Source organism: Arvicola amphibius, chromosome 2 (genome assembly GCF_903992535.2).
Source record: "Arvicola amphibius chromosome 2, mArvAmp1.2, whole genome shotgun sequence".
Lineage (NCBI taxonomy): Eukaryota > Metazoa > Chordata > Mammalia > Rodentia > Cricetidae > Arvicola > Arvicola amphibius.
The window spans coordinates 103,526,327-103,550,116 of record NC_052048.2 but is presented as its reverse complement, the minus strand read 5'-3'; the positions used below and the strand labels follow the sequence as shown (position 1 = coordinate 103,550,116).

The 23,790-nt window shown below is 52.2% G+C and overlaps 1 protein-coding gene across 1 annotated transcript in view; it reads left to right on the top strand.

Moving 5' to 3' along the window:
* The window catches only part of Trappc12 (trafficking protein particle complex subunit 12), a 62,589-nt gene extending 39,031 nt beyond the window's left edge, over window positions 1-23,558 (top strand). Inside the window, exons 6-12 of the mRNA XM_038317847.1 lie at window positions 621-733; window positions 10,503-10,575; window positions 12,225-12,298; window positions 16,474-16,572; window positions 21,477-21,577; window positions 22,281-22,368; window positions 22,538-23,558. Coding sequence (XP_038173775.1) covers window positions 621-733; window positions 10,503-10,575; window positions 12,225-12,298; window positions 16,474-16,572; window positions 21,477-21,577; window positions 22,281-22,368; window positions 22,538-22,780 — 791 coding nt within the window. The 3' untranslated portion in view covers window positions 22,781-23,558. The remainder of the gene's footprint in view (window positions 1-620; window positions 734-10,502; window positions 10,576-12,224; window positions 12,299-16,473; window positions 16,573-21,476; window positions 21,578-22,280; window positions 22,369-22,537) is intronic.
* Window positions 23,559-23,790: the final 232 nt, after the last annotated feature.

Below are 23,790 nucleotides of genomic sequence, written 5' to 3'. Positions count from 1 at the left end.
GCTCTCCACTTCCCCTTGCTAGTTCACTCCTTGCAGCCATGAGCAAGGGGTGGGGCCGGTATTCCTGCTTTCACACCCTCAGGGTCAGCTCTCCCACACCTACACCATTAGGGCCAGCTCAACTGTGTTGCCCAGGTGAGGTGTAGGGGCCACTCTCCCAAGTGCTGCAGCTGGCGAGGGACAGGGACAGCTCTCATGCTCTTGTGACCTCAGAGCCAGCTCTCCCACCTGCCCCAGGCAGCAAGAGATGGGGGCAGAGAGTGGGCATCTCTTCCCTACCACAGCACCATCTGGCAGATGAGGGGCAGAGCCAGATCTCCCATGCTCACATTCTTGGAACGATTCACCTACGCCCCCTGTCAGTAGGGTCAGCTCTTCCACAGCCTCTGTCAGCCCCTGCCTCCAGGTTCCTGCCTTGGTTTTCTGCCTGGTTTCCCTGGATGCTGAACTACACTCTGTAAGATGAAATAAACCCTTTATTCCCCAGGTTACTTTTGGTCACGGCATTTTATCATAGCGATAGAAACCGTAACTCGGATACCTTCAAATGCTTCCTTTGTGTAGTCAGAACACACACGTTCACCGCAAGCTCGTTAACTCACTTCTGGTTTCTGCTCTAGGTTCTATGGTCCCCTTTTCGATGCGCATTCTGCATGCAGAACTGCAGCAGTATCTGGAGAACCCACAGGAGTCCTTGGACCGACTACATAGGGTCAAGACGGTCTGCAGTAAGGTAACTGTCATTGTGTTTAACCCTCTCCGTCTCAGCACTCAGACCATGCTGTTCTCCACCTGTCCCCAGGGAGACCGTCTCACTTCTTCTGCACACACGAGGTCCTGGAATAGCATGACCGTGGTATTCACGCCTAAAGTGATTTGGGGGACTCGAGGGTGGTTTGGGGCAGAGTCCAAGTCCTGAAACCCCTTTCCTTAGTTCACAGCAGACACATTCCTCATTGGAGACCACACAGGTGAGCACTGCCCAGCCTCCCTGAGAGTGAGCCAGGCCATTCCTGTGCCAAGCAGAGCACCGTAGCCGTGTGGGATCTTCAGAATGACCCTGGGCGGTAACAGCCATCATTCCCTGGACCGATGCCAAAGGCCAGAAGGCTGTGGGTACTTGTCTAATTGTGTCCAACTACAAAATAATTTTTGAATAACAGGACCTCTAACTGTCATTCCCTTTTGGTTTTCTCTCTGAAGAAGTGTGAAGCTCGGCAGCTTTGCCATCCACACATTGTGGGAAACCCGTCCCTCAGAAGCCTCACCTCGGGTTAAGAGTGGCGTTGCTCTCCAGCCCTCCTCACAGTGTTCCCGATGGGACCTGTAGGAATGGCAGCATGGTATAGTTTCTGAGACATTAGTTAAGCCTCTTTTCACCTCCTGACTTTTCTCATAAAAGCATCGTGGTGTCCCAGCGTCATGACTTTAGTCTCCCCGCAGAGTGCGGAGTGACGAGAGCCCTGCCAGCTTGTGCAGAGAGACCCTTACTCGAGTGGGACAGGGATTCAGGCACTCGGCCCCCTTGACTTTGTATCCACTTCAATGTCCATGCCGTCGTATAGAAGGTAGAAGAGCTAGGCATGGTGTCACACGTAATCCCAGGACTCAGGAGACTGAGTGGACAAAGCACAAGTTCTTAGCCAGACTGGGTGTGAAAACACTACCCCAAAAATTACAGAAGACAGACCTGCTTGCTCACTTACATTTAACCAGCTCTTCTCATGGTAACTCGTCTTCTATCGTAAGCACAATCAAAGCAGGCACGGTGACACACACCTGCACTGTCCATACTCAGGAAAGGGACCTGGAAAGGAAGATGCTAGGCAGGAGGATTGCATCAAAGCCAGCCTTGGCTACATAGCAAAACCCTGTCTCAAAACCCCAGACTGGGACTAGTGAGATACTCAGCAGCTTTGCCATGAAGCTTGACAGCCTGGTCACCAAAGCAGAGAGGGGAGTCGTCCTCGTTACGTCATTCTGAGCATCTGTAATCCAGTTTGCCTGGTGAGTTCTTCCTGTGTGGAAGACACACCAAGGAATGGACGGAGTCTGTGTGTGTTCAGTGTGCCTACTGGGGCCATGTTCTTATGTGGCATCCAGTTTTATCAGGACCTGACTTTCCACAAAGGAGTCCCATGTTGGTTTGTCTATTGTCTTTGAGTTGTTTGGTGAATTCACATGTTTGGTTTAAGTGGAATCAAGTGTGCCATGCTGCTGTGACTCAGAATTTTATGGCTGTCACTGTCTGCAGATAGACGTCTATCTTCTGCTCTACGCCTCTCTTTCTGGTTCTGCAGGCTGTCTGTGCCTCCGGGTGTCACCAGAGCTTTGCAAGCCAATTGGGAAAGAACTCAATAGAGACATTCCTAAGAGCCATTTGCATAAATAGGTGTAATCCATAAACACTGAAGTCCAATTAGCCTGGGGTTAATTTCATTTGCCAATACAGATGAGCCACCCCCTCCCCAAAACCCCAGGTAGACTTGGCTTTGGGGTACCAGGTAGAAAGGCTTCCTGAGCTGCAGCTGGAGTAGGCAGCAGATGAGGCTCTGTCTCCTGCGCTCTGAAAAGGAATCGCGTGGGATGCGAATGTGGCCCGCTTCTCTACTGATGGCTCACAAGACAGCGCGAGCGAGAGCTCTGTTCCAGGAAGGGTTGGCGTCTTTGCTAAAAGGGGTTTCTGACAGATGGGCGCACTTGAGTTTGCTGCTTTACAGTAGACACGGTTAGAAATGCAGGACAACAGCCTCCACTGTCCTCTCACTGGGCTCGGGCAGGCCAGCCGTCAGCACCCTGATGGCATCTGACGCTGCCTGCTGCTGGCGCTCCCCAGGGCAGATGCTTTCCTTGCTCTGCTTTTCTGCCTCTCCGCAGACAGCAGATTAATTGTGACGTATTCAGAGGAAATGGGGCACTCGGCAAGCAGATGAACAGCTAGAAAGAATGAGCAAGGACCACTTTGTCCATCTGGGCTGCAGCCACACTCCCTGCCTTCCAGGCCTCACACTTGGCCCTGTTCCTGCCCAGAGCAAATTGCCCTCAGTGAAGGACCCATGCCTTCCTCTGTGTGGGTTTGCAGTTTCACTGCCCTGGTGGCGCTCACAGCGCAAATGTACTCCAGAAATCTCTGAATGCCACCATTAAAAATCCCAGGGCATGAATAAGAAAGCCATTGGGCACTGCCACACCAGGGTGGAATCTTGATAGACCAAGCATGGGCCCCTAGACTGAGAAGGGCACATGGGAACCTAGAGAAAAGCAGACGTTCCAGCTAGGCAAAATGTCTTTTATTCAGCCCTCTTTGCCTTTCTCTCCTCAGCACCTACATCCCCGTAGAAAAGCACTCCTCCCCCCCTTTTAAGGCGTTAAGGTCCTAGAGGCTTTGTGAGAGCACCTTGGAGTCACACCAACTGGGTGGAAGCATCCAGCTGTTCATCCTGTCCTGGCCTGGTCTGCTGTGCTGAGCCATGCGGCTAGTGACCTGGACTAGTGACCACTCGGTGCTGGAGCAGTGGAGATGTGGAATAATTCAACAGGAACACCCTGAGAATCTTCTTCCCTGCAGGAAGCCTACGCTCCAGAAGGCCCACCGGTGCCATTGATAAAGGCAGGAAGGCTTCCCTCTTAACTGTAAAACTCAAAGCAGGGAGCTGGATCCGTTTGTATAGGTTACAGGTTGTCATCTTAAATACTGTGTCAGGCAAGTGGTAGTAGCTGTAGACGGATTCAAGCAGGGTGGCAGAGTCACTCGACATCATGACCCTGGGATGCACAGCTTTCCCGAGCTGTGGGTGCTTAGTGGCAGTTGTTGCATTGGGGAACGGAGACTGTTATCCAGAATGTGTGCAGGGGATCTGGAAGAGCCCCTCTGCTTTACCGAGCCTCCTTAACAGAGACGCAGCCAAGTGAGGATCCCTCTCCCCCATCCCCCTGCTTCCTCTGCCGTCTGCCCCCTCAGTTCCAAGTGCCTCTTCCCACAACTGAAGCTGATTGCAGTGGTGAGCTCGTGAGACCCCAGCGAGGGATGCATTTCATGACATGCAGATCGAATGAGCTGAAATTCCAGAGTGTTTCGGCTCACTGCCCCTCCTGGGAAGCCCTAAATTGAAGTCAGCGCAAGGTAACCTTGACTCAGCTGCACGCTTGTGATCAGCTGCTGCCTGGCAAATTGCTCTGTGGCTTAAAGCACTTCCTTTAATTTTCGATTAGTGGGTTAATTGCACCTGTTGATGGGTTCGGGCGCTGTATTTCCATGCAAATGCCGCCTCCTTTATCAACCCTTTGCCCACCTCTGACACCTGTACGCTCAGGTCCTCCTGACTCCCACCTGGGGAGCAAGCAGGCCATGCTGCTGCCCTCCAGCTCCCTCGGTGTTGCTGGAGGTGACAGAATTCCATTCACTCCTGAATGCCACTCAGCTGTGTGAAGATGCCACATGACCTCTGTCCACTCATCTGTGGGTGGGCAGAACTGCGGGAACCTGGTACCTTTGGGGCAGACAGGCTCCATTCCCTTTGGCTATAGAATTGCCATACATTACCACTCTACTGAAAATACAGGAGACAGAAACTTCTTTAAGGAAACAAGCTTATTCAGGGTCAGCCGTGAAGGAGGCCAGACTCTTTAGATGTACAATGGGTGGGACAGGCCATAAGGGAGGTGGATCTGGGCTGCAAAGTGCCCATGCTGGGCAAAGGCCCTCTCTCCAGAGGCCTTTTCCTCATAAGTGTTCTTCTGCATTTTGATCTGAGGCCAGCGTCTGCATTTGCTCCCCGGGCCACAACAGTTACTTCCCTGTGAGTTGGTTCGTATGAACTAAGGGGAACAGGGGGCCTTACCGAGTCTGCAAAAGAGGAGAGATCAGATGTGCAGAGGAGGCAAAAGTAAATGAATTGAGGGGAAAGATGGAGAAGACAGGCAAACCAGAATGTTCATCCACCACCCACCCCCCCGCCATGTCACTCCTTCATTACAAGCTTGTCGTTCTGGGCATCTCTGCCCGCATTGTTCAGTTTGTGGCTCTGTACAGCTTCAGGTTCTGTAAAGGCCTCCCACTCTTGCTTTTCCCAGTGGTTGTGATAATGGAGTTAAGGCAGGGACCCATCCTGGGAAGCCACTCCAAGACACCAGTGATAAAATCAGAAAAGGGGCCTTCTTTAACCACTGTGATCCATGCAGCAGCCCGGGTGGTCTGTGGCTGTGGGCCACTGGGTATCACCTGGGGCCAGAGTCTCAGAATTCACCATTATTGCTTTAGATTGCCACCAAAAACATGCCCTACTTCAGGGAGAGTTTCAGTCCTTTGAAGTTCATCAAGGGGATCTGTTGGTGGTGGCTCTTGTCTTTCAGAACTGGGACTGTCACTCCATTCCCGCCTGGTCTGTGAGGCAGTAACTGCTGGTCAGGTTGTCTGTCTGAACCACCTCCAGGACATTACTAGCTCCCGCCTGGAGTGTGCTGCCGGTCGCTCCCTCACACCTGTCAAGGGCTACTGTTTGTTCATAAGAGGCCCCCCATTCCTTGCTTGCATGTTCTCATGCAGCACCTGACTCCCTACCCAAAAAGCAGGAAGAACCCCAGAATCACCTTGGGGGCCCCAGTGTCACCTCTGCCCATTTCTGTTTATCGGGAGTCACAGAATCCAGCCTTTGAACCGTGTGCTCTGAAGTGAGAAGGTGGCCTGTGGTTTAAGTATTATACCTTGGCAAGTCGGCTGGAATCTGCCGTTCTTAAGGATGAATAGGTTCTGGGCATGCTTTAGGGGAACCCTGCCCTCCATTTCTTCTCCCTGACAGTTCCTAGTGGGAGGAGCCAGCCTGGGGTCAGGTGTCTGGAGAAGCCACGCCCACAGGCCTCAGTGTCCTCCCCAGCATCTCAGGCAGCCTGCTGAGACAGCTCCCAGAAGTGGCAGAGACCCACTTATTATTCAGCAGTCAGCAAGGGTTAGCCTCATTGCTTCCAGATCACAAACTGTCAAAAAAGACCAAAGGAAAAATCTGAGGCAATGGAACAATTTTTATTTTTTTAATTTTTGTTATGGCTTCATGTAATTAATTTTCCCTTGGCATTTATGAAGTTTACAAAACACTAGAAGTGCATTCTCCATGGAGCTCCACAGTCTGTAATGCAGATGAGAAAAATGTGTTGGGGCTTCCAGATAGGGAAATAGAGATTAGAGTTGATAAGCTTTAAGTCATCCTGAACCTGAAGCCACATCTCACTGTGTCCAGTGTCACCGCTGTGACTGTGCCTCGCTGTGCACGAGGACATGGAGGGCTGGTGGAAAAGGAACCATTTGCGTTCTGAACTGACAGTGTCCATCTGTAGAACGCATTCCCCGTAGTCTACAGACAGCTCCCTGAGGCGAGAGTGCGGTGTGCAGCCCTTTCTGCCCAGACGCCCCACGCATCCGCGTGGACACACGCACATTCTCCTTTGTGTGTGCTCCACTGTGTGCAGCGCCTGGTCCCGTGTGGTCACTCTGCGCTGTGTAGCGCCTGGTCCTGTGTGGTCAGTCTGTTCTGTGCAGCGCCTGGTCCCGTGTGGTCACTCTGCCCCGTGCAGCACCTGGTCCCGTGTGGTCACTCTGCCCCGTGCAGCGCCTGGTCCCGTGTGGTCACTCTGCCCCGTGCAGCGCCTGGTCCCATGTGGTCACTCTGCCCCGTGCAGCGCCTGGTCCCATGTGGTCAGTCTGTTCTGTGCAGCGCCTGGTCCCGTGTGGTCACTCTGCCCCGTGCAGCGCCTGGTCCCGTGTGGTCACTCTGCCCCGTGCAGCGCCTGGTCCCGTGTGGTCACTCTGCCCCGTGCAGCGCCTGGTCCCGTGTGGTCACTCTGCGCTGTGCAGCGCCTGGTCCCGTGTGGTCACTCTGCGCTGTGCAGCGCCTGGTCCCGTGTGGTTACTCTGCCTCCGATCCTCCTGATCTTTTATGGGAACTTTGAGAGCCACAGCCCACCGGTCTCTTCCCCTGCCCCTTCCTACAGATGATTGACTGCTTACACTTCTCATGGCCACAGGATGCTCCAAGGTGATCATCCAAACATCTCAGAGATCTCATTGCAGAGGTCAGCCTGCTTCACCTCAGAACCTGCTATCCCTTGACCCTACCAACTCTACTTTCTCTTGCCAGCCACAGATAGAGAGGAGTGTGTCACCCCTTTTCTGAACTCAGACCTCCAGCTGCTCCAGCCTGTCATGGCACCATCCTCCGGCTGAGCTCTGTCCTCTGCTTTCTCAGTTCCCATCATCAGGAGCACTCACTCGTGTCTGTCTGTCACTGGCTCCCGGGCCGCAAGCCCCTTGTCTCTGCAGTGGCAGATTAGAGGCCCAGGGCTGGATCTCTGAAGGATGGTGGAGCTTAGACTTGCCCACATGGCCAAGATGACATCCAGATACCCAAACGCAGCCACTCCCACCCCTCCTGGAGCTGTTCTGCCCCATCCTCTGCACATGGCACCCAAGGGACCTCCTACTGTGGGCTTGTCCCACGGTTTCCAACCATATGCCAGCAGGACCTCAGCTGAGGACTGCTCTGGCCTCGAAGAGTCTTCTAAGCCATTAACTCTTTACAAGGTGTTATCTCAGAACAGAACTGGGCCAGGGAGAGTGCACAAGCAACAAAGTCCTAACTACTTGGGTAGCTGAGGGAAGAGGAACACTTGACCCTGTAAGCTCAAAACCAACCTGGGCCATATTGCGAGACCTGTTTTGAGGGAGGGGAATAAAGACCCTCCCCTCCCTTTTTTCATTACAGGGTAAGCTATCATACTAACCTGGGTCCATAGCTTCTGTCTCCTTTTTGGAGAGCTCTGCCCTGGATTAGAAGAGAGCCCACTCCTGCAGCACTGCTTGCCAGCACCCGTGGCTGGACCTCCGCACAGCTTCCATTGGGCTGTGTCATTCACAATGTCAACACCAGTCCTTGGTGATTATTGGTGTTTGGGAGGGGCAGGAGAGAGGAAGATGGTGCTTCAGGGTGAAGAAGAAAATGGGCCTGCACAGTTGTAGATCCTGTCTCACCCAGACAAGATGGCTACTGGGGGCCGTGGCCACAATGTACTCTTGATTTAAATTTGATAAAACCGAAAGAAATCCTCTCACCTTCAGGTTTATCTAATCAAATACAGTAGAAATGCCAGTTGATACCATTCTGCCGCCCACGCTTTCCCAGGGACCTCTGCCTTCAGAGCATGTTCCAGGACAGTGGTGCATTGCGCCTGCTGGGAGGGATCTAGTTGATGATACTTGTTCTCGGGGTCTGCATCCGGGACAACACAGACCTGTGGGTGGGGGGTCACAAGGTCAGCCTTTCCCTGCAGTACCCACATCTCCTAAGTGGTGCAGACATGGCCCCCAAGGCTCAGAAACCTTCTCATGTCTGCAGTCAGAACCTTCCCACCAATACTCAAGCCCCTTAGTGGCCTGGGACACTGCAGACCCTGGAGCTCCTCTCATTCCCACTTGCCAGACCCACAGGAGGTGAGAGCGGCTGTAACCTGCTCCAGTCCCTCCCCACCCCTGGTGTGTAGCTACATGCTATGCTAGTTACTTGTCTTAGAAGTGCTGCGACCCATGACCCATCACAGACTACTGAAGGGAGGGAAAATGTTTTGATTCATGGTTTTCAGAGGGTTCAGGCTCCTCTCTTAACCCATGTGCCCCAGCATAGCCTCACAGGAAGATGCATGGCACAAGCTGTTCCCTTTATAACTGGCCAGGGACCACATGGTCCCAAGGACCTTTCCCCAGTACCTACCTCCACCAGCTAAGCCCTACTTCCTGAGCTCTCTAGAACCTCACAGTAGGGCCACCAGCTTGGGACATGAGCATTAGCCATTGAGCCTGCTGGGACCATACGTGCATATTGGAAAAGAAGATTCCCCAGACTGTCACAAAGCCAGGAGAGCCCAGAGCAGGCGGTAGAGCCCTTGCTGGCTCCGCCTCTGCCACCTCCACTGCCAGTAGCTTCTGTCTGTGCTGCCTCTCACATTGCAGTGGGTGCTGTTGCCCCTCTGAAGTGCCCCACTTCTGCAGAGCTAGAACAGCAGGCAGCCTCCACCCTCCCGTGGGTGCTGGCTGAGATATGCAGGCTCCATGGAAGCAGCCTTCTCCCAGGCCTGAACGTCCAGTACAGAGATTCAGGTGTGTTCCAGGGTGGGTGATGCAGTGGTCCTGGAACACAGAGTTGTGCACATGGACCTCTCCACACCCCTCATAGCCAGAGAACTGTCCACTGTCCTGCTGTCTGCGGCTTTTTCTAGATGCAGATCCAGCCTTTGTCCTAGTTCACTGTGCTCTCAAACTGAATCCTGAATGCTGGTGCCCTCTGCTGTCCCTCATCCCTCCTCTTTCTTCCGGGGCTCCCTCTGCTCCAGCCTGAGGGGATTTAAGAGTTCCTTCTCTGTCAGATTAGCAGATTAGCTGGGAAATGTCACTTGACCTAGTTGGCACTGGCTCACTTCCCTCCAAGGTCACAGTCCTGAACCCTGTGTCTGTGTCCTGAATCTCTCAAAGGACAATCTTGAGCCCCACGTGTGTCACAGTCCACAGCTAATTACTCTCTTGGTTATACAAACTACTGACTTTACAAAGGATAATACCAGTGTGGCATAGGTAGGTATTGAGAGGACACTCAGTGCTGTCCTTCACTGCCTACCTGCCTCCTGGAGGGTAGCCACAGGGGTAACGTCACCCAGCAGGTGGCGAGAGGAAGACAGGTTTTCCACAGAGCAGACAGATGCATGAGAGCCTTTTCCATTAACATTGTCCCCACTTTCTCACACACATAGTCCTCTCATCCTGCCCCAGGATATAATAATAATAAATAATAAATAAAGTAATGACAATAGTAAACCCTCTTCCTAAGCCACAGGGGCCATGGTGACTTTTTTTTTTCTGGGAAACCCAAATGCAGAAGAAACAATGCAAAGGTTTTAACCAAACAATAAAAACTGTGTGCCAGGTGGTGGTGGTGCACACCTTTAGTCCCAGCACTCAGGAGGCAAAGGCAGGCGGATCTCTGTGAGTTCCAGGACAGCCAGGGCTACACAGAGAAACCCTGCCTCGCGGGGGGGGGGGGGGGGGGGGGGGGGGGGGGGGGAGTGCCATCTTCATGGACTTTAGCCAGCATTGTAGGAAAGGCTGTAGGCCTGGCGGTGCCCAGAGGAAGGGAGTTGATGCTCCCACAGAAGTTAATTACCCTCGTGTGTAACACATCTGATGCTTTCCATGAAAAGAAAAACGGAACACCTACTGTGTTCACGTCTGAGAAAGCTTTACCAGTCTCATCAGCCTAAACTCCACCTCCCACCAGAGTGAGGGTCCTGCCCTTCTCATCGGCTCCAAGTAACTGGGAGTCGTTGTGGTGCAAAGGACACATCTGTGCAAACATTCCCTAATGGGTCAGTTTCCACCCAGAGAAGCGTGCTGTGTCCAGGAGATAGATTGACACTGTGGACAAACCCACTCACAGTTTTCTTGTCCTTGTTTGAAATGACTGCAGATCCTGGCCAACTTGGAGCAAGGCTTAGCTGAAGACGGTAGCCTGAGCAATGTCACCCAGGAGAGCAGACAAGGTGAGCAGTCCCCTTCTGTTCACGCTCTCGGGTGTGTGAGACTCGGCCCTACAGGTGGTCCTCGCTGTGCTGTAGATGGACCCTGGGTAGATGAGGGGAAGAACACGGGTTTAACCCAAAACATAAGTGGGTTCTGAGAGTGGCCCCACCCAGCCATTGGTGCCCTAGGTACTTTCCATTTGTCTAGACAGATTCTCAGGGCAGGAGGGAGCCTATTGAGAAGGAAGGGAAGGGAGCCATATAGTGTGTGGTCAGTGGCTGAGCATCCTGGTCTTTCATGGTGTTTTAGAAATCACCTATGGATACTCGGTGGACTGCATGGGCAGATCTGCCTCTGAGAAGGTTGTATCTCCGCCGTTTCCTTCTGCTATAAAACACCCAAATCTGGTTCATTTATAAGGAAGAAAATTGTGTTAGGCTCTTAGTCCTAGAGTCTGGGACATGCATGAGTCGATGCTGGCCTGTGGCACGGTCTACAGCATTGTAGCAGGAAGTAACCATCACATGACTCTTTTTAAACCACCAATACCATTGGTAAGGCCTCGCCTCAGGACTTCATCTACTTTCCCAGTGCCCTCCCAAAAACCCCCACTTCAAATACCATCAACATGTGACTTTAGGTTATATCCTCAATACATGAACTTGTGTGCATGTTCCTACTGCTGAGCACGCTAGCAAAGAGCTAGCAGAGAGTTCCTTTGAAAAGGTTTATGACTCCCTGGGGTTGAAGGGCCATGTGTGTTTGTGTGCCGTGTAGGTAAATGATATGTGGTGTATGTGCATGTGATTTGGGATGTGTATGTGTGCATTTACATGGGTATATCCTGTTGGTAACAAGGCTGAAACCCAGAGGCATGAATGTGTTGACTTGCCCTCGTTGATGCAAGCAATATAGTCCCCAACTCAGCCCGTACTCCTGAAGACCTCAGAGCCCATCCGTGTGGCTCCTCCACTCAACATCAGATGTCTGTGAAGGGACCATTCCAACCCCAGCGAGTTCATAGTGCCAGTGTGAAAACCTAAAAAGAAACGGTCAGTGAAGGTTCTGAACCAGGTGATGGCTGATACCAGAAGTGAGCAGAGATGTACAGTTCATGTGTCTGCTGCGTGGCAGCCAAGACACTTGTCTTGTCCTGTCTGCAAGCAGGGTGCTTCTCTCCTTCCTTTCACCTAGCCCTTTGGTGTTCACTGCTGGTGTCAGCAAAGCCTGTGAAGAAGGCAGACCAGCATTGTTCCCATCTAAGACTAAAGGCCTGGGGAAGTGGTCAGTTCCAGGCCAAAACAACCACCAAGGCTTGTCCTCTGCAGAGCCTGCTCCTCCATAGCCAGTGGACACGAGCAGGGGCTGTGTGCATAGGTCAGCCTCCACCCTGGCCAGCAGATGTGCCATGTCTGCATCAGGCATGCTCGTTCTGTCATAGAGCTCACCTGTGCTGCACCTGTACAGGTGGTCTCATGAGAGCCCGCTCTGACCCTCTCACTGAGAACAGTCTTCTGTCTCCAATGCTGCATACAGTGATTAAAGACATTCTGGTGAACCTGGTAGGGTTAGGCTGCAGAGAGGGAAGAGGGTGAAATCAGTAAACAGGGTGCAGCAGTTCCTAGCTTGCGCAAGCGTGCTCACGCGCTCTCTCTCCTCTCCCCTGCAGCCTCTATTCAGCTGTGGAGGTCGCGACTGGGCCGTGTGCTGTATTCCATGGCAAACTGCCTGCTCCTGATGAAGGTACGTGGGTAGCTGAGCTGTAGCGCACCTTGCTCTAGAAGACAGTGTCATCAGGAAGCTGCAGGGAAGTCTGTGCTCCCACAGGCCTGACAAGGACGTGGGCTGCGGGCCACAGCAGTGTTCAGCGTGACCTAGATTGCTCAGTAGAGGTTACTCACACTTGGGGGCCAAACTTGTCATTTTGAAATTCCACAGAAAATGGTTTATGTTACTGGATTTAATTGAGCAGACCTAGGTCTAAGTGGTCTAATTAAAGCTGCTCATTCCACCCGTTTTCCTCTGAACTGCATCCAGAAAGCGTCCTTTGTTCTGGTTTTAGTGTGAGGGTCGTTTTTTGTTTGTTTTAACGATTGATAGTTTTGACATCTGAAGGCAGGCTTTCCCACCAGACCCACTTGTGAGGGGGTCACCCAAACTTTCCCCAAGGAGCCAGCGTGAATCAGGGAACCCAACCGAGCCATCAGACACTGTGTCTATTCTCCACACAGGCCCTGCCAGCACAGGCAGCCATGTTTTCAGACTTCTCTCTCATCTCAAATACGTCCCATGCCTGGCTTGCCTCCCGCCCTGGGCACGGGTGGCCTGCCACAGAGCTGGTGGCCTTGCTGCCAGCTGCAGGCACTGAAGCTGCCACAGAATCTGTCAGCAGCAGACTCCCGGAGCAGCGCTGTTAACACCTTCTGAGCTGTGGTGAGACAGCTCATCACTCCTCCCACGGCCAAGGTCATCCTGCTCTGGCTGAGCATTCGTCAGTGGGCACCTTACCAAGTAGAGAAATGCACGCCTCCATGTGGCCATGTCCTTGGTTTTGGCAGGAAAAAGTGTGTGGCCACAGCCCAGCTATAGGACAGCGTGCATCCTCTGCACCTCTGTGATGTGCAACATTAGGTGTAGACAGACAGGCCAGGCTCACCCTCTGGTAGGTGACCTTGACACAGGAAGGATGGGTGTCCTAAAATCTCTCCCAGCTCTGGTTCTCACAGCCTTTTCCTACTTTCTAACTCGTTAGTTTTCAGAAGTTCTGTGTCTGACACATTTGCACAGGGCCTGTTGCCTATAGAGCCACTCTGTCACTGCTCTCATCCGTCCTCTTCCCTCATGACATCATTGCAGAGCCTGCCCCCCCCCCCATGTGCTGCAGCCTTTAGCCAGCCAGCCCCTCCCCCCCCCCCCCCCCCCCCCCCCCGCCTCAGCACTGCTGTGGCCAGGGGCAAACATCACCTGAAAGTCTCTGAGTCTTGGTTGCCAGGCATCATTAAGCATGCAGCAGTGAGTTGCCCAACCATAAGCTGGAGATCTTCAGAGAAGGAAGTCCCTGCTTCAATGTCGGGCATTCGGCTGCTTGCATTTCCGAGATGCTCGGTTAGAAAACCACGGAACAAAAATGCTTTCCTTTGTTCTCCTGCCCAGTGATAGCACCATCAACCCGGGCACAAATGTCCGTCTGTGTCACCCCACCACTCCGGACTCGGTATAGAACACATTACCATGTTTCAAAAATGATTTCACAATGGGTGTAATTTAAGTTAAAAGTTCGGTTTAATTTTTATTTTCATGAGTTAGAGGAGTGAAAGGTTGTAAGTAGAGTGGATGCAAGCATATGCGCTCTTCTGCCATCTAGTGGGCACAACCAGTATTGCCGTGGTGGCTGGGCCGCAGCGCTGGGGCCTGTGTGCTGGCTAACAGTGAGTTAATCAGTCTTTTAATGATAAGAAATTTGGCTATATGTTCCAGTTCTGAGTATCCCACAATACGTTGTGCGGGACCCTTGCTTGCAAGACAAAGCCCACTGTTTGTAAACACGACTTGGGTGGATCTGCCTGGTGCTGCAGCCTCCCTTGGCCATTCCCTAGCTCCACATCCCCACACCTCCCACAGGCGCCACCACCCGTTTAGGCACACAGGCTGCCTCCTCTTTGCTCTGGTCACACTATGTGACGCCTTCAGTGGGAAAAGGCCACTAATGTGGTTCAGCTGTCGTCCCCTCAGTGTTATTGCTAACAGGTCAGGCTAGAATACTTTTGCCCGTGCATGGGCGTCTGGGCACTCTCGGAGAAGCTGTTGTTGGCCTTGTTGCTTTAAAGAGACCCTCCAGGCTTCAGGGATTGAGTGAATTCACCAGCTCAGCTTGCAACCCACTGGAAAGTACCCTCCCTCGAACAGGCACGCCCTAACCCCTGAGGCTTGTTGACATCTGCAAACATTTACACCTCTGCCCTGCCTGCTGGTCCCTTCTCTGCTGGGTCTACCCTGCGTTCCCAGGAGAGCAGTAAAGACTGGACATGCACACCTTTAATCCCAACACCTGGGAGGCAGAGGCTGGGGATCTCTGAGAATTCAAGACCAGCAGACCAGCGTGATCTGCATCACTACAGGCTGTACAGAGATACACAGTAGATAGATAGATAGATAGATAGATAGATAGATAGATAGATAGATAGATAGATAGATAGATAGATAGATCGAGAGAGAGAGAGAGAGAGAGAGAGAGAGAGAGAGAGATGATAGATAGATGATCTATAACAGGTATATTCAGGTATAGTTAGGCCTATTTCTTTCCTGCCGGGCCATCCTCAGTAGCATGAACCCCTGACTCTAGGCATGTTTGGAAGGCAGCAATGTCAGTCAAAAAACCTAGAATTCCAGCAGGGCTTGTTACCCAGGCATACTGACCTTCCATGCTCCTACCCTGGCCCGCCCACAGCTGTCTGTCAGATGCATCAAGAGGAGCACAGGTCACAACAGCATGTGATCAGGTGCCGCCCTGTGATTTAGAGCTGGTGACACTCAGCACAGTCTGCCCTTTGCTCACAGAAACCAAATGTGAGGGTGCAGTCAGGTTAGAGGGAGGGACAGTAGCATGGAGCTTAGGGGCCATGACTCTCCTGAGGGAAGTAAAACTGGTTGCTGCTCATGTGTGGAGCGGCCAAAGCCCAGGACAGTGGTCTGAAAGCAGGTCCCCCAGCCACACGAGAATGGCATGGTCTCCCAGCCATAACCCTGGCTTCCAGAATGTGCGGTGCCATCACAAGCACCGGACACAGATGCCCCTGCACACGAGCACACATGCTCCTGCTGGCACAGCTATAAGTAAGGCAGCCTGGCCGCGGGCTGCATTGGTGTGGTGGGAGAGGAAGTCAAGGCACGTGGGCTCTGGCTCCTTGTGAGCATCAGGCCTTGAATAAAATTAGTTTTAACGAGCTGTACTTGAAGGTACCAGACTGGAGAGTCTTCTTTTTTTTCCCCCTGCCAAACTGGAATTTTGCTCGTCGTCTGTCTTTTAACCTCCCAATTAGCAAGCTCAGTAACTGAAGTCCCAGTTTGGAGGAAACAAAGTTTAGAATACAGAATGAAATACCTTCCCGGGTCTTACTGTTAGGAGAAAATCAGCAGTGGTGACCCTGGGCTGGTGACTGTGAGCCAGAACCGAGAGGAAGTAAGTGCTCAGCACAGTTCACACCAAGTTCACACTTGCTCGAGTGCCTGGCTACTGAGGATGCAAGAGGACTCTCTGAGACCAGGTCTCACACCTTTTACTACTGTAGGCCAAAAATGGGAAATGGGCACTGTGTCGGTGGTTGCCTCAAGGAGAGCTGCAAGCAGGGTTGGCGTGTGGACACGATCGGAAGGTGCACACAGCTAGAGCACGCGAGACAAAGGCTGTGCAGATTGCAGACCCCAGGCTGCAGTACGTCAGGGCCTCTGTACACTTGTCGTCCCTATAGAGCAGCCTGAGTACACATTCGTTATAGGAAGCAGTGACAGCCGTATGCCCTCACTGTCATCGCGAAGGCTATTGGCAGGCTCTTTGTTTCAAAACAGATATTTCACCCCAGTGTCTAGCACAGAAAATGTCTGAGACACTTTGAGAGTGTGGCTTGTATGTCTGGAGGATGGGATAGTGCAGAACCACAAGTCTTTACCACACCTCTGCCAGAAAGAGCAAGGGACCCAGCATGGAGGCAGCCTGTGGACCTAACTCTAGGTCCAGAGCCTCTGTGATGACAGCAGGGATGTGTGTCACACAGAACTCAGCCCATCACCATGAAGGAAGGGGTCCTGGGCTGGCCTGCCGCCTCCACAGCTGTCTGTGTGTGCACCCTCAGTCTGTAACGTTCAGGGAACAGCTGTACAGCGTCTCCAGCTCACAGCCTGCTCTTGGTCTCTTGCCACAGGACTACGTGCTGGCCGTCGACGCTTACCGCACAGTGATCAAATACTACCCGGAGCAGGAGCCACAGCTGCTGAGTGGCATTGGCCGCATCCTCCTCCAGGTAACTGCTGGCAGCCTGGCAGCTGAGCAGGGCGGCTGCGATCCAGCCGGGCTGCTGGGAAACTCTGTCCCTCAGAGCTGACACAGAGAAGGAGCAGTAAGGCAATGTTTTAGTTCAAGTGAACATGACCCAAGTTAAGGTGTCCTTTGCAGCGATTCTGTTGTGTGGTGTTCTGTCCTATTGCAGCCAAGGACATCTGCCAAACTGCAGCTGCTCTGTTGAGGGAACATTCAAGTGCACCCTGTCACAGTGGCTGCTGCAGTAATCCAGAGGCTCAGCCACCCTCAGCAAGGCTCTCTAGTGTTTGGCATATCTTCCTGTCGGTTCCAGGGTCGTGATCTCACACTGCAGGGTGCCCAGCATATAGACCCTGTGTGTCTGTCTCTTGAGAGCCTCTGAATGTGGGAGAGGCAGGTGGGTGAGGGACAGCTAATGGCAAGAGGAGAAAGAGCCAACCCACACAGGTGCATGGTCACAGGAGTGAAGCACTCCTGCGCTCCTGACCTCACAGTTAGCCGCCACATCAGAACAGATTCTGCCTCTTCCTGACACCGGGAGTCTAGAACTCCCGGGTACTATATCCTGCGTCCCAACTCCTTAGCAAGGCCCTCCTGCCTGGACCAATCAGGACACAAGAGGGAACACTGAAATTTGATAGTTTGGGGCCGGGACACCCCTAACGATGCATGTCCCTCGTGGATTACATCTCCACAGTGGGAGCCATGGAACATCAGAAAGGGTAAACGTTTACAGATGAGACCAGCTTCACTACTGAGCTGAGCTGATGAATGCCGAGTGAACGGGAGGAGAATGGAAAAGGAAGCCCTTGCTCCATCTTGAATTCCAACTGCAAATCAGAGGAGAGCCTTGGCTCACCAAGGCTCACGGATGCTGAAAGCCCAGGGCTGATATAGGTATCAGCCAGTGCTGCCCTGGGGAGGAAAGAAAGGTCATGTCCTCGGCAGATAGAAAAAGAACAAAACCCAGGAGTAGTTGGTTTGCTGTGTAGCAGGGCTGGGTTCCTCAGCCTTGGGCACTGCTGCAGGCCAGTGTTCCATCTCAGGATCCAAGATGGAGGAGAGCCACAGCCCTCCAGACATGTTGCTCCAGGCAAGAGCTGCAATATCCCCTGGGCCAAGGCATCAGAGCCCTGGTAGGTTAGATCTTCAAGGCCAGGATTCCTGGGCACTGTTGAGTTTGACCTGCTAACAGTGTGGTGCTGGCATCTGGTCTTGCGTCCCCATTCTCTTGCCCTTGGTGCACAGGAGTAACTGGCCAGTCTTCAGTGAGAAAGAGCAGCAGCTGACTGTTGTAACCAAAATAACCACACAGAAACTGTATTATTTCAACCACTGGTTGGCCCATTAGCTCTAGCTTCTTATTGGCTAACTCTTACATTTTAATTTAACCCATCTCCATTAATCTGTGCATCACCACGAGGTCGTGGCCTACCAGCAAAGTTTCAGCATCTTTCTCCCAGCATTCAGTTTAGTTTTCCCTGCCTAGCTCTGCTCTGCTATAGGCTCAAGACAGTTTTTTTATTCATTAACCAATAAAAGCAACAGATAGACAGAAGGACCTCCCACACCAGCCGACTTGGGTTCTCATCAGCACGGCATGGCCAGGTTTAAAATACCTGGTCATCCCACAGTGATGAGTGAGCAGAGCGAGCCAAGCCCTTCTACAGCCATGTCTGTCTGAGTGTGTAAAACCAAATGTGGACACACTCACATGTTCTCAGTGGCCATCCCTGGCTCCTGAGTCTGGGAAAGTACACCAGAGAAATGGAAAATCAGACACTGCTCCAAACAAGGCCAGGCACTTTTCCATTACAATGCTGAAGAGTTGGAATAGAAGCAGTTTACTGTAAGCTAATGTGCAGAGGCTTGTGGGGGAAGCATCAGGAATGAACCGCACCAACCACAGTGGAATAAATGACAGGCAGCAGACCCCTCAATAATCTCACGCCGGTGAACTTGGATATTGGTATGTACCTTCTCCCTTGGCTCCACACTTACATTTAAATGTGTTTTTAAGGTTCCTCTAAAACAGTGTGACTTAAGAATAGGTGAGCCATTATTTTATCACCCCACAACTGCTGGACCACAGAGGAAGACAACTTTGACAAATATGAGTGCCCCAGAGGCGCTCGCCCCTCCCCAGCCTGTCCGAGGTCTCCTGGCCACAGACCTTCTGTTGTAATTCTTCAGGCTGCTTTATTCTGCAGAGTGGCCTTCATTCTTTCAGAGATAGGCGTAGAGCCAGTCTGGCTGTGAGCACAGGGTCACCTCCGTAGACTGTGCGCCATGCATGTAACAGCTGGAAACCCAGCTCAGGCGTACAGCACAGTAAAGGGCTTGTTTTTGATTCCGTTCCCAGATATGAGGGAACTCTTAGTGCCTTTGCGGGTCCCCACAGGCATGACTGCCTCCTGCCCGCAATTCCCTGCCTGCCCTAAGAGAGGCCAGGTGGCATCTGCATATCTGAAACTCTCAGGCCTGTGGATGCCACCATCACACACAGCATCCTATAGACCATGTGTGCCTTCTGCTCAGAGAGCAGGTAGACGGACAGTGGCTAGCGGGGGGGGGGGGGGGGGGAGATTGGACATGAGAGGGATTCCACATTGAGGAAGCCCGTTTGCCTGTGTCCGGGAACATCTCAGACAGTCCAGAGGCAGAGCAGAGTCATCCAGTCTCTGGGCATCTGCAGCATTTGTCCTTTGAAGTCACTTCTCTCTGGCTCACACTCCGCCCCTCCAGGTCTTTTCACGTGGGCCTTAGGAGGTCATCACTCATACCACCATGGAGGTGCGGTAGCCAATGGATGCCGCTGCGCTGCTGTCCAGGGCAAGGGGATCCTCTGACCATGTGGCTTGAAAGCAGGAGACCCATGACTACCAGAGTTCACTGGAGAGCCAGGAAGGTGGCAGACCATGAGGGAGACTCCAAACTGCAGGGAGCCAGGGAGTGAATGCTGGGAGAGGCCTCAACATGACAGGGACAGCAGCAGCATAGCAGATGGGGATGTCCTGTTGGAACTGCAGCCACGAGAAGGAGCAGGTGGGGAAGAGTGGTACACAGTGGCCCAAGGATGTCTGCCGGATGGTGGCCGTACACCCTGACGTGTCCTAGACATCGTATCTGTGTTGTGTACTTGCAGCTCAGTAACCAGCAGTCAGACCTCAAGGAAACTGCTTAGAAAGGGATGGCCTTCCAGCTTGAAAAGCTGTCAACCCCTCCCCAGGAAATGCAAAAACTTTTGTTTTTTGAGCTGTTGAGTGGCTAGAAATGATTATAAGGACAAATAGCAAATGAGGTGTCTATTGAAGACCGTCAGTGGGAAGGCCGGAGTGTCTCAACCAGAGCTGCCCGTCATCCCCAGCTCAGCATCCCCAGCTCGGCGGGTGCAATGAGCCCACACTAGAGAGGGCCCCTTCCACTTGCCCCTCCCCAGGCCTCGGGCCACTGTGGATACAGTACTCACTAACTGTCCATTACACCCTCCTGCAGGGTGAAGCAGAGCTTCCCCAGGGTAGGACCTCAGGCTCTCTCCGCCAAGCTGCCCTGTACTCTGTACTCTAGAGTCACTCTGGAGAGACTTACCTGGGTCTCACTCTAGTCCAGAAACAGGCCTGCAGATAGGTAGCTGATGATCTGCTCCCCAAAGCACTGACTCCCCGCATAAGACAGAGGTCAACCCAAGTGTGTTCTCAAACAGAGATAAGGTGCTGTCAAAGGGGAGAGCCACCAGGCTGAGACACCTCAAACAAGCCTCCTAGTACATATGCTGGACTTCACCAGAATCGAGAATTCACGCAGCTCAGTCACTCAGGCCTCCTCCAGGCATTAAGAGACAAACAGAATGTTGACTATAATAAGGTACAGTGTAGTCAAAAGATGATACTGTGTGGGACTTTTGGAGTGTCCTTCAGGTAGACTGTGAACACATGGGACATGTGTCTGTCCCTTACCAGTGTGTGCAGCAAAACCCTTTCTTTTCTTCCGCTTGTCCAAGCCGAGTGGAGCATTGCTTTCCCCTCATATTTTTTTTTACATTTTTAGTTTTTTGAGACAGGGTTTCTCTGTAGTTTCTAGAGCCTGTCCTGGAACTAGCTCTTGTAGACCAGGCTGGCCTCGAACTCAGAGATCTGCCTGCCTCTGCCTCCCGAGTGCTGGGATTAAAGGTGTGCGCCATCACCACCCGGTTATTTGCCTTCATACTCTTAAGGCAAACGAAGGGCATGGACGATGCCTGGACAGCTCGGCTCTGTATCCTGACACTGCCCCATCACTGATGGAGAGCCAGGGCCAGGCCTCCCGGTGCCGGCGAGTATGAATTCCTTTCATCTCCCTGGTGTCTATCCTGAGGGCCCTGCCTTGTTTGAGGGGCTAATGATTTCCTTACAAGGTATATGAGTGGCTAATGATTTCCTTTATGTTTATAATAGTATCAAAGTATTATTCTCTATTATTTAGTTAAAATATTACTTTGAAAATGTAAAATTGGTGGTATCTACTCTGTCACCAGGCAGAAATACCCCAGAAGTTGACCTGGGCATCTTGTGTTATTCCTAGAGTTTGTTTTTATTTAATGGTATGCCGGAATTTATTCTTGGGGACTCAGCTGCTGAGTCGTAAGACCTGAGACAGGTGTTCACATTAACATAATTCCCTGATGGAGACAAGAAGCACCAGACACTTTGGGTTGCTTTGGTCTTTTGCTGAACACCAACCTGAAACTCTGTCTTAAATGTCCCCTGCTCACTGGGTGGGCTCTGAGGTCCCCTGGGTGACACACGGGGACTTCCTATTCTGACACAATACTGGGGAACAGATGTGATTCTACATTTATACCTCTTTGAACTTGTCGACTAAACTGACTGTGGAACTTTGTCCAAGCAGATTGGAGACATAAAAACAGCTGAAAAGTATTTTCAAGATGTTGAGAAAGTGACGCAGAAGTTGGATGGACTACAGGGTAAAATAATGGTTTTAATGAACAGGTAAATATCTTTCAGTGATTTAACTTAGTGTGTGTGCTGAGCTCAGGGGGCCACTGTGGAGAGTTGGCTCTGACACCTGTGAGCTCCAGAGACTGGACTCGGGGTTTGAAGGACAGCTGGCGATTTAACCTTAACCAGTCATCTCATTGGCCCACAGTTTGGGATGTCTTTCTCCCACCTGTCCCTGTCCTCAGTACTGAGACCCAGGAGCCTCAGGCATTATAGAATCACAGCCCTGCCCCTTACTCCTAAGAACCAATCTGAAGGGACCCTGCTCTACAGAGCCCACTTGTTTTCAGTAGAGACTCCCCTGTGTGTGATGCCCGCCATCTGGCTCCTGCCAGCTCGGGTCTCAGATGAGCTTTCAGGAGTCATGTGTCAGAAGATCATGAGTGCAGTCATCAGGACAGACCTGCCCACCCTTCTAACCATCTCCAGAAAGTAAACGTGGAGCAGGGCTCAGTTTGTACGACAGGAAGTGACCTTGGTTGGAGCTTTAGTGTCTAGACTGGAACCTGGGCAGCTGACTTGGTAGTGAGTCTGATGTTTCAGTCAGCGGTAAAGCCACTGCCTCCACCCAAGAGCACACAACTCACTCTGGCATGTGTGCCCCTTATTCCCATGGGACCTGTGAACCTAGCCCTGGCTGGAGAGAACCCTTGGCTTGCCTGTGCTCACCGCTTTACCTGTGTGTGCATTACAGAGCCTTTCTGTACCTCGGCCAGAATAACTTTGCAGAAGCTCACAAGTTCTTCACAGAGATCTTGAAGATGGACCCCACAAATGCAGTGGTAAGTCTTGGTACCCTCCCCTCCCCCCCCCCCAGTAAACCCAGATTTCTGCTCTGAGCTGGCCTGGCCTCCGATAGCTAGAGAGGTCCATAAAAGGGTGGTGAGACATGGGGACCAGGGAGCAGCAACAGCAGGCAGGGTCACCCTAAGCACATGTCCTTTCCTGCAGGCCAACAACAATGCTGCTGTGTGTCTGCTTTACCTGGGCAAGCTCAAGGACTCCCTGAGGCAGCTGGAGGCCATGGTGCAGCAGGACCCCAGGCACTACCTACATGAGAGTGTGCTCTTCAACCTGACCACCATGTACGAGCTGGAGTCCTCAAGGAGCATGCAGAAGAAGCAGAGCCTGCTCGAGGCCGTCGCCAGCAAAGAAGGGGACAGCTTCAACACACAATGCCTCAAGCTGGCCTAGTTCCCACCAGGTTTCTGTACCTGGCAGATACTCAAGCAGATGGATCAGTAAACGCATGTGACAGGTGGATAGGAGCCTGCCTTGAGCTGGGGCTCTTCTCACACCCACCGTCCTGCCTACCCTGCAGTTCCCACAGCACTGCCTGTTGGTGAAGGTGGACTCTGTGATGGCATTTCAGGGACAGGAAACACAAGACACTTTGGGTCCCTTTGGTTTATTCCTGGAAGTTAACCTGCTCATGTATCACTTCTGAATACTCACAGAATGTATATATTATATATGTACAGATGTGTATTAGTGCCTGTTCTCACTGTAGGCCTAAATGATTACAGTTCATTGTCTTCCTTCCACACATCCCAAGCCAAAGCATCTCTTTGCTCACTTCTGGCCTGACAAGCCACCCTGGATGGCCTGGGACGGGTTGAGAGCCATCAGCACACTCAGAACACAGCGGGGACAAGAAACATCTCAGGCCAGGCGTAGCGCCTATGCATCCCTGTGTGCCTGGAAGTCAGGACGTGTACTTAACACTTGTCTACTTTTTCCACTTTGAGAAATGTAAAGCACCTGGAAACAGCTTTGGGTACCCAGCTTTCCTCATTCATGGGAAAACGCTCGCTTTAAAAGCAGGGTACACAACCTTGGGGTGCAGCAGAGCACAACTTCGGCCTTGTGTGCTGAGGGCCTAGGTTCCAGCCCAGCTCCATAAACAGAATGTCTGTGGGACAAAGCAAAGCCCTGTGTGTGTTCACTGTTGTAATAAAGCAAGACGATAAAACTTGTGTGGCTTCCTGGGGAGACATGGGCAGGCACCACAAGTGACACAGATGACAGACAGACTGTCCTACCCCAGACTAACTTAGAGAAGCAGTGAATTCCGGAGGGGAAGGGGGTCACTCATAGGAGCATGGACACCCAGAGGTACTGAAGAGGACGCCCGCCCAACCTTGGTGGTGACTGAAAAGCTGTGTCTGCAGCACACATAGAACTCGGAGGCAGCTCAGCAGGCC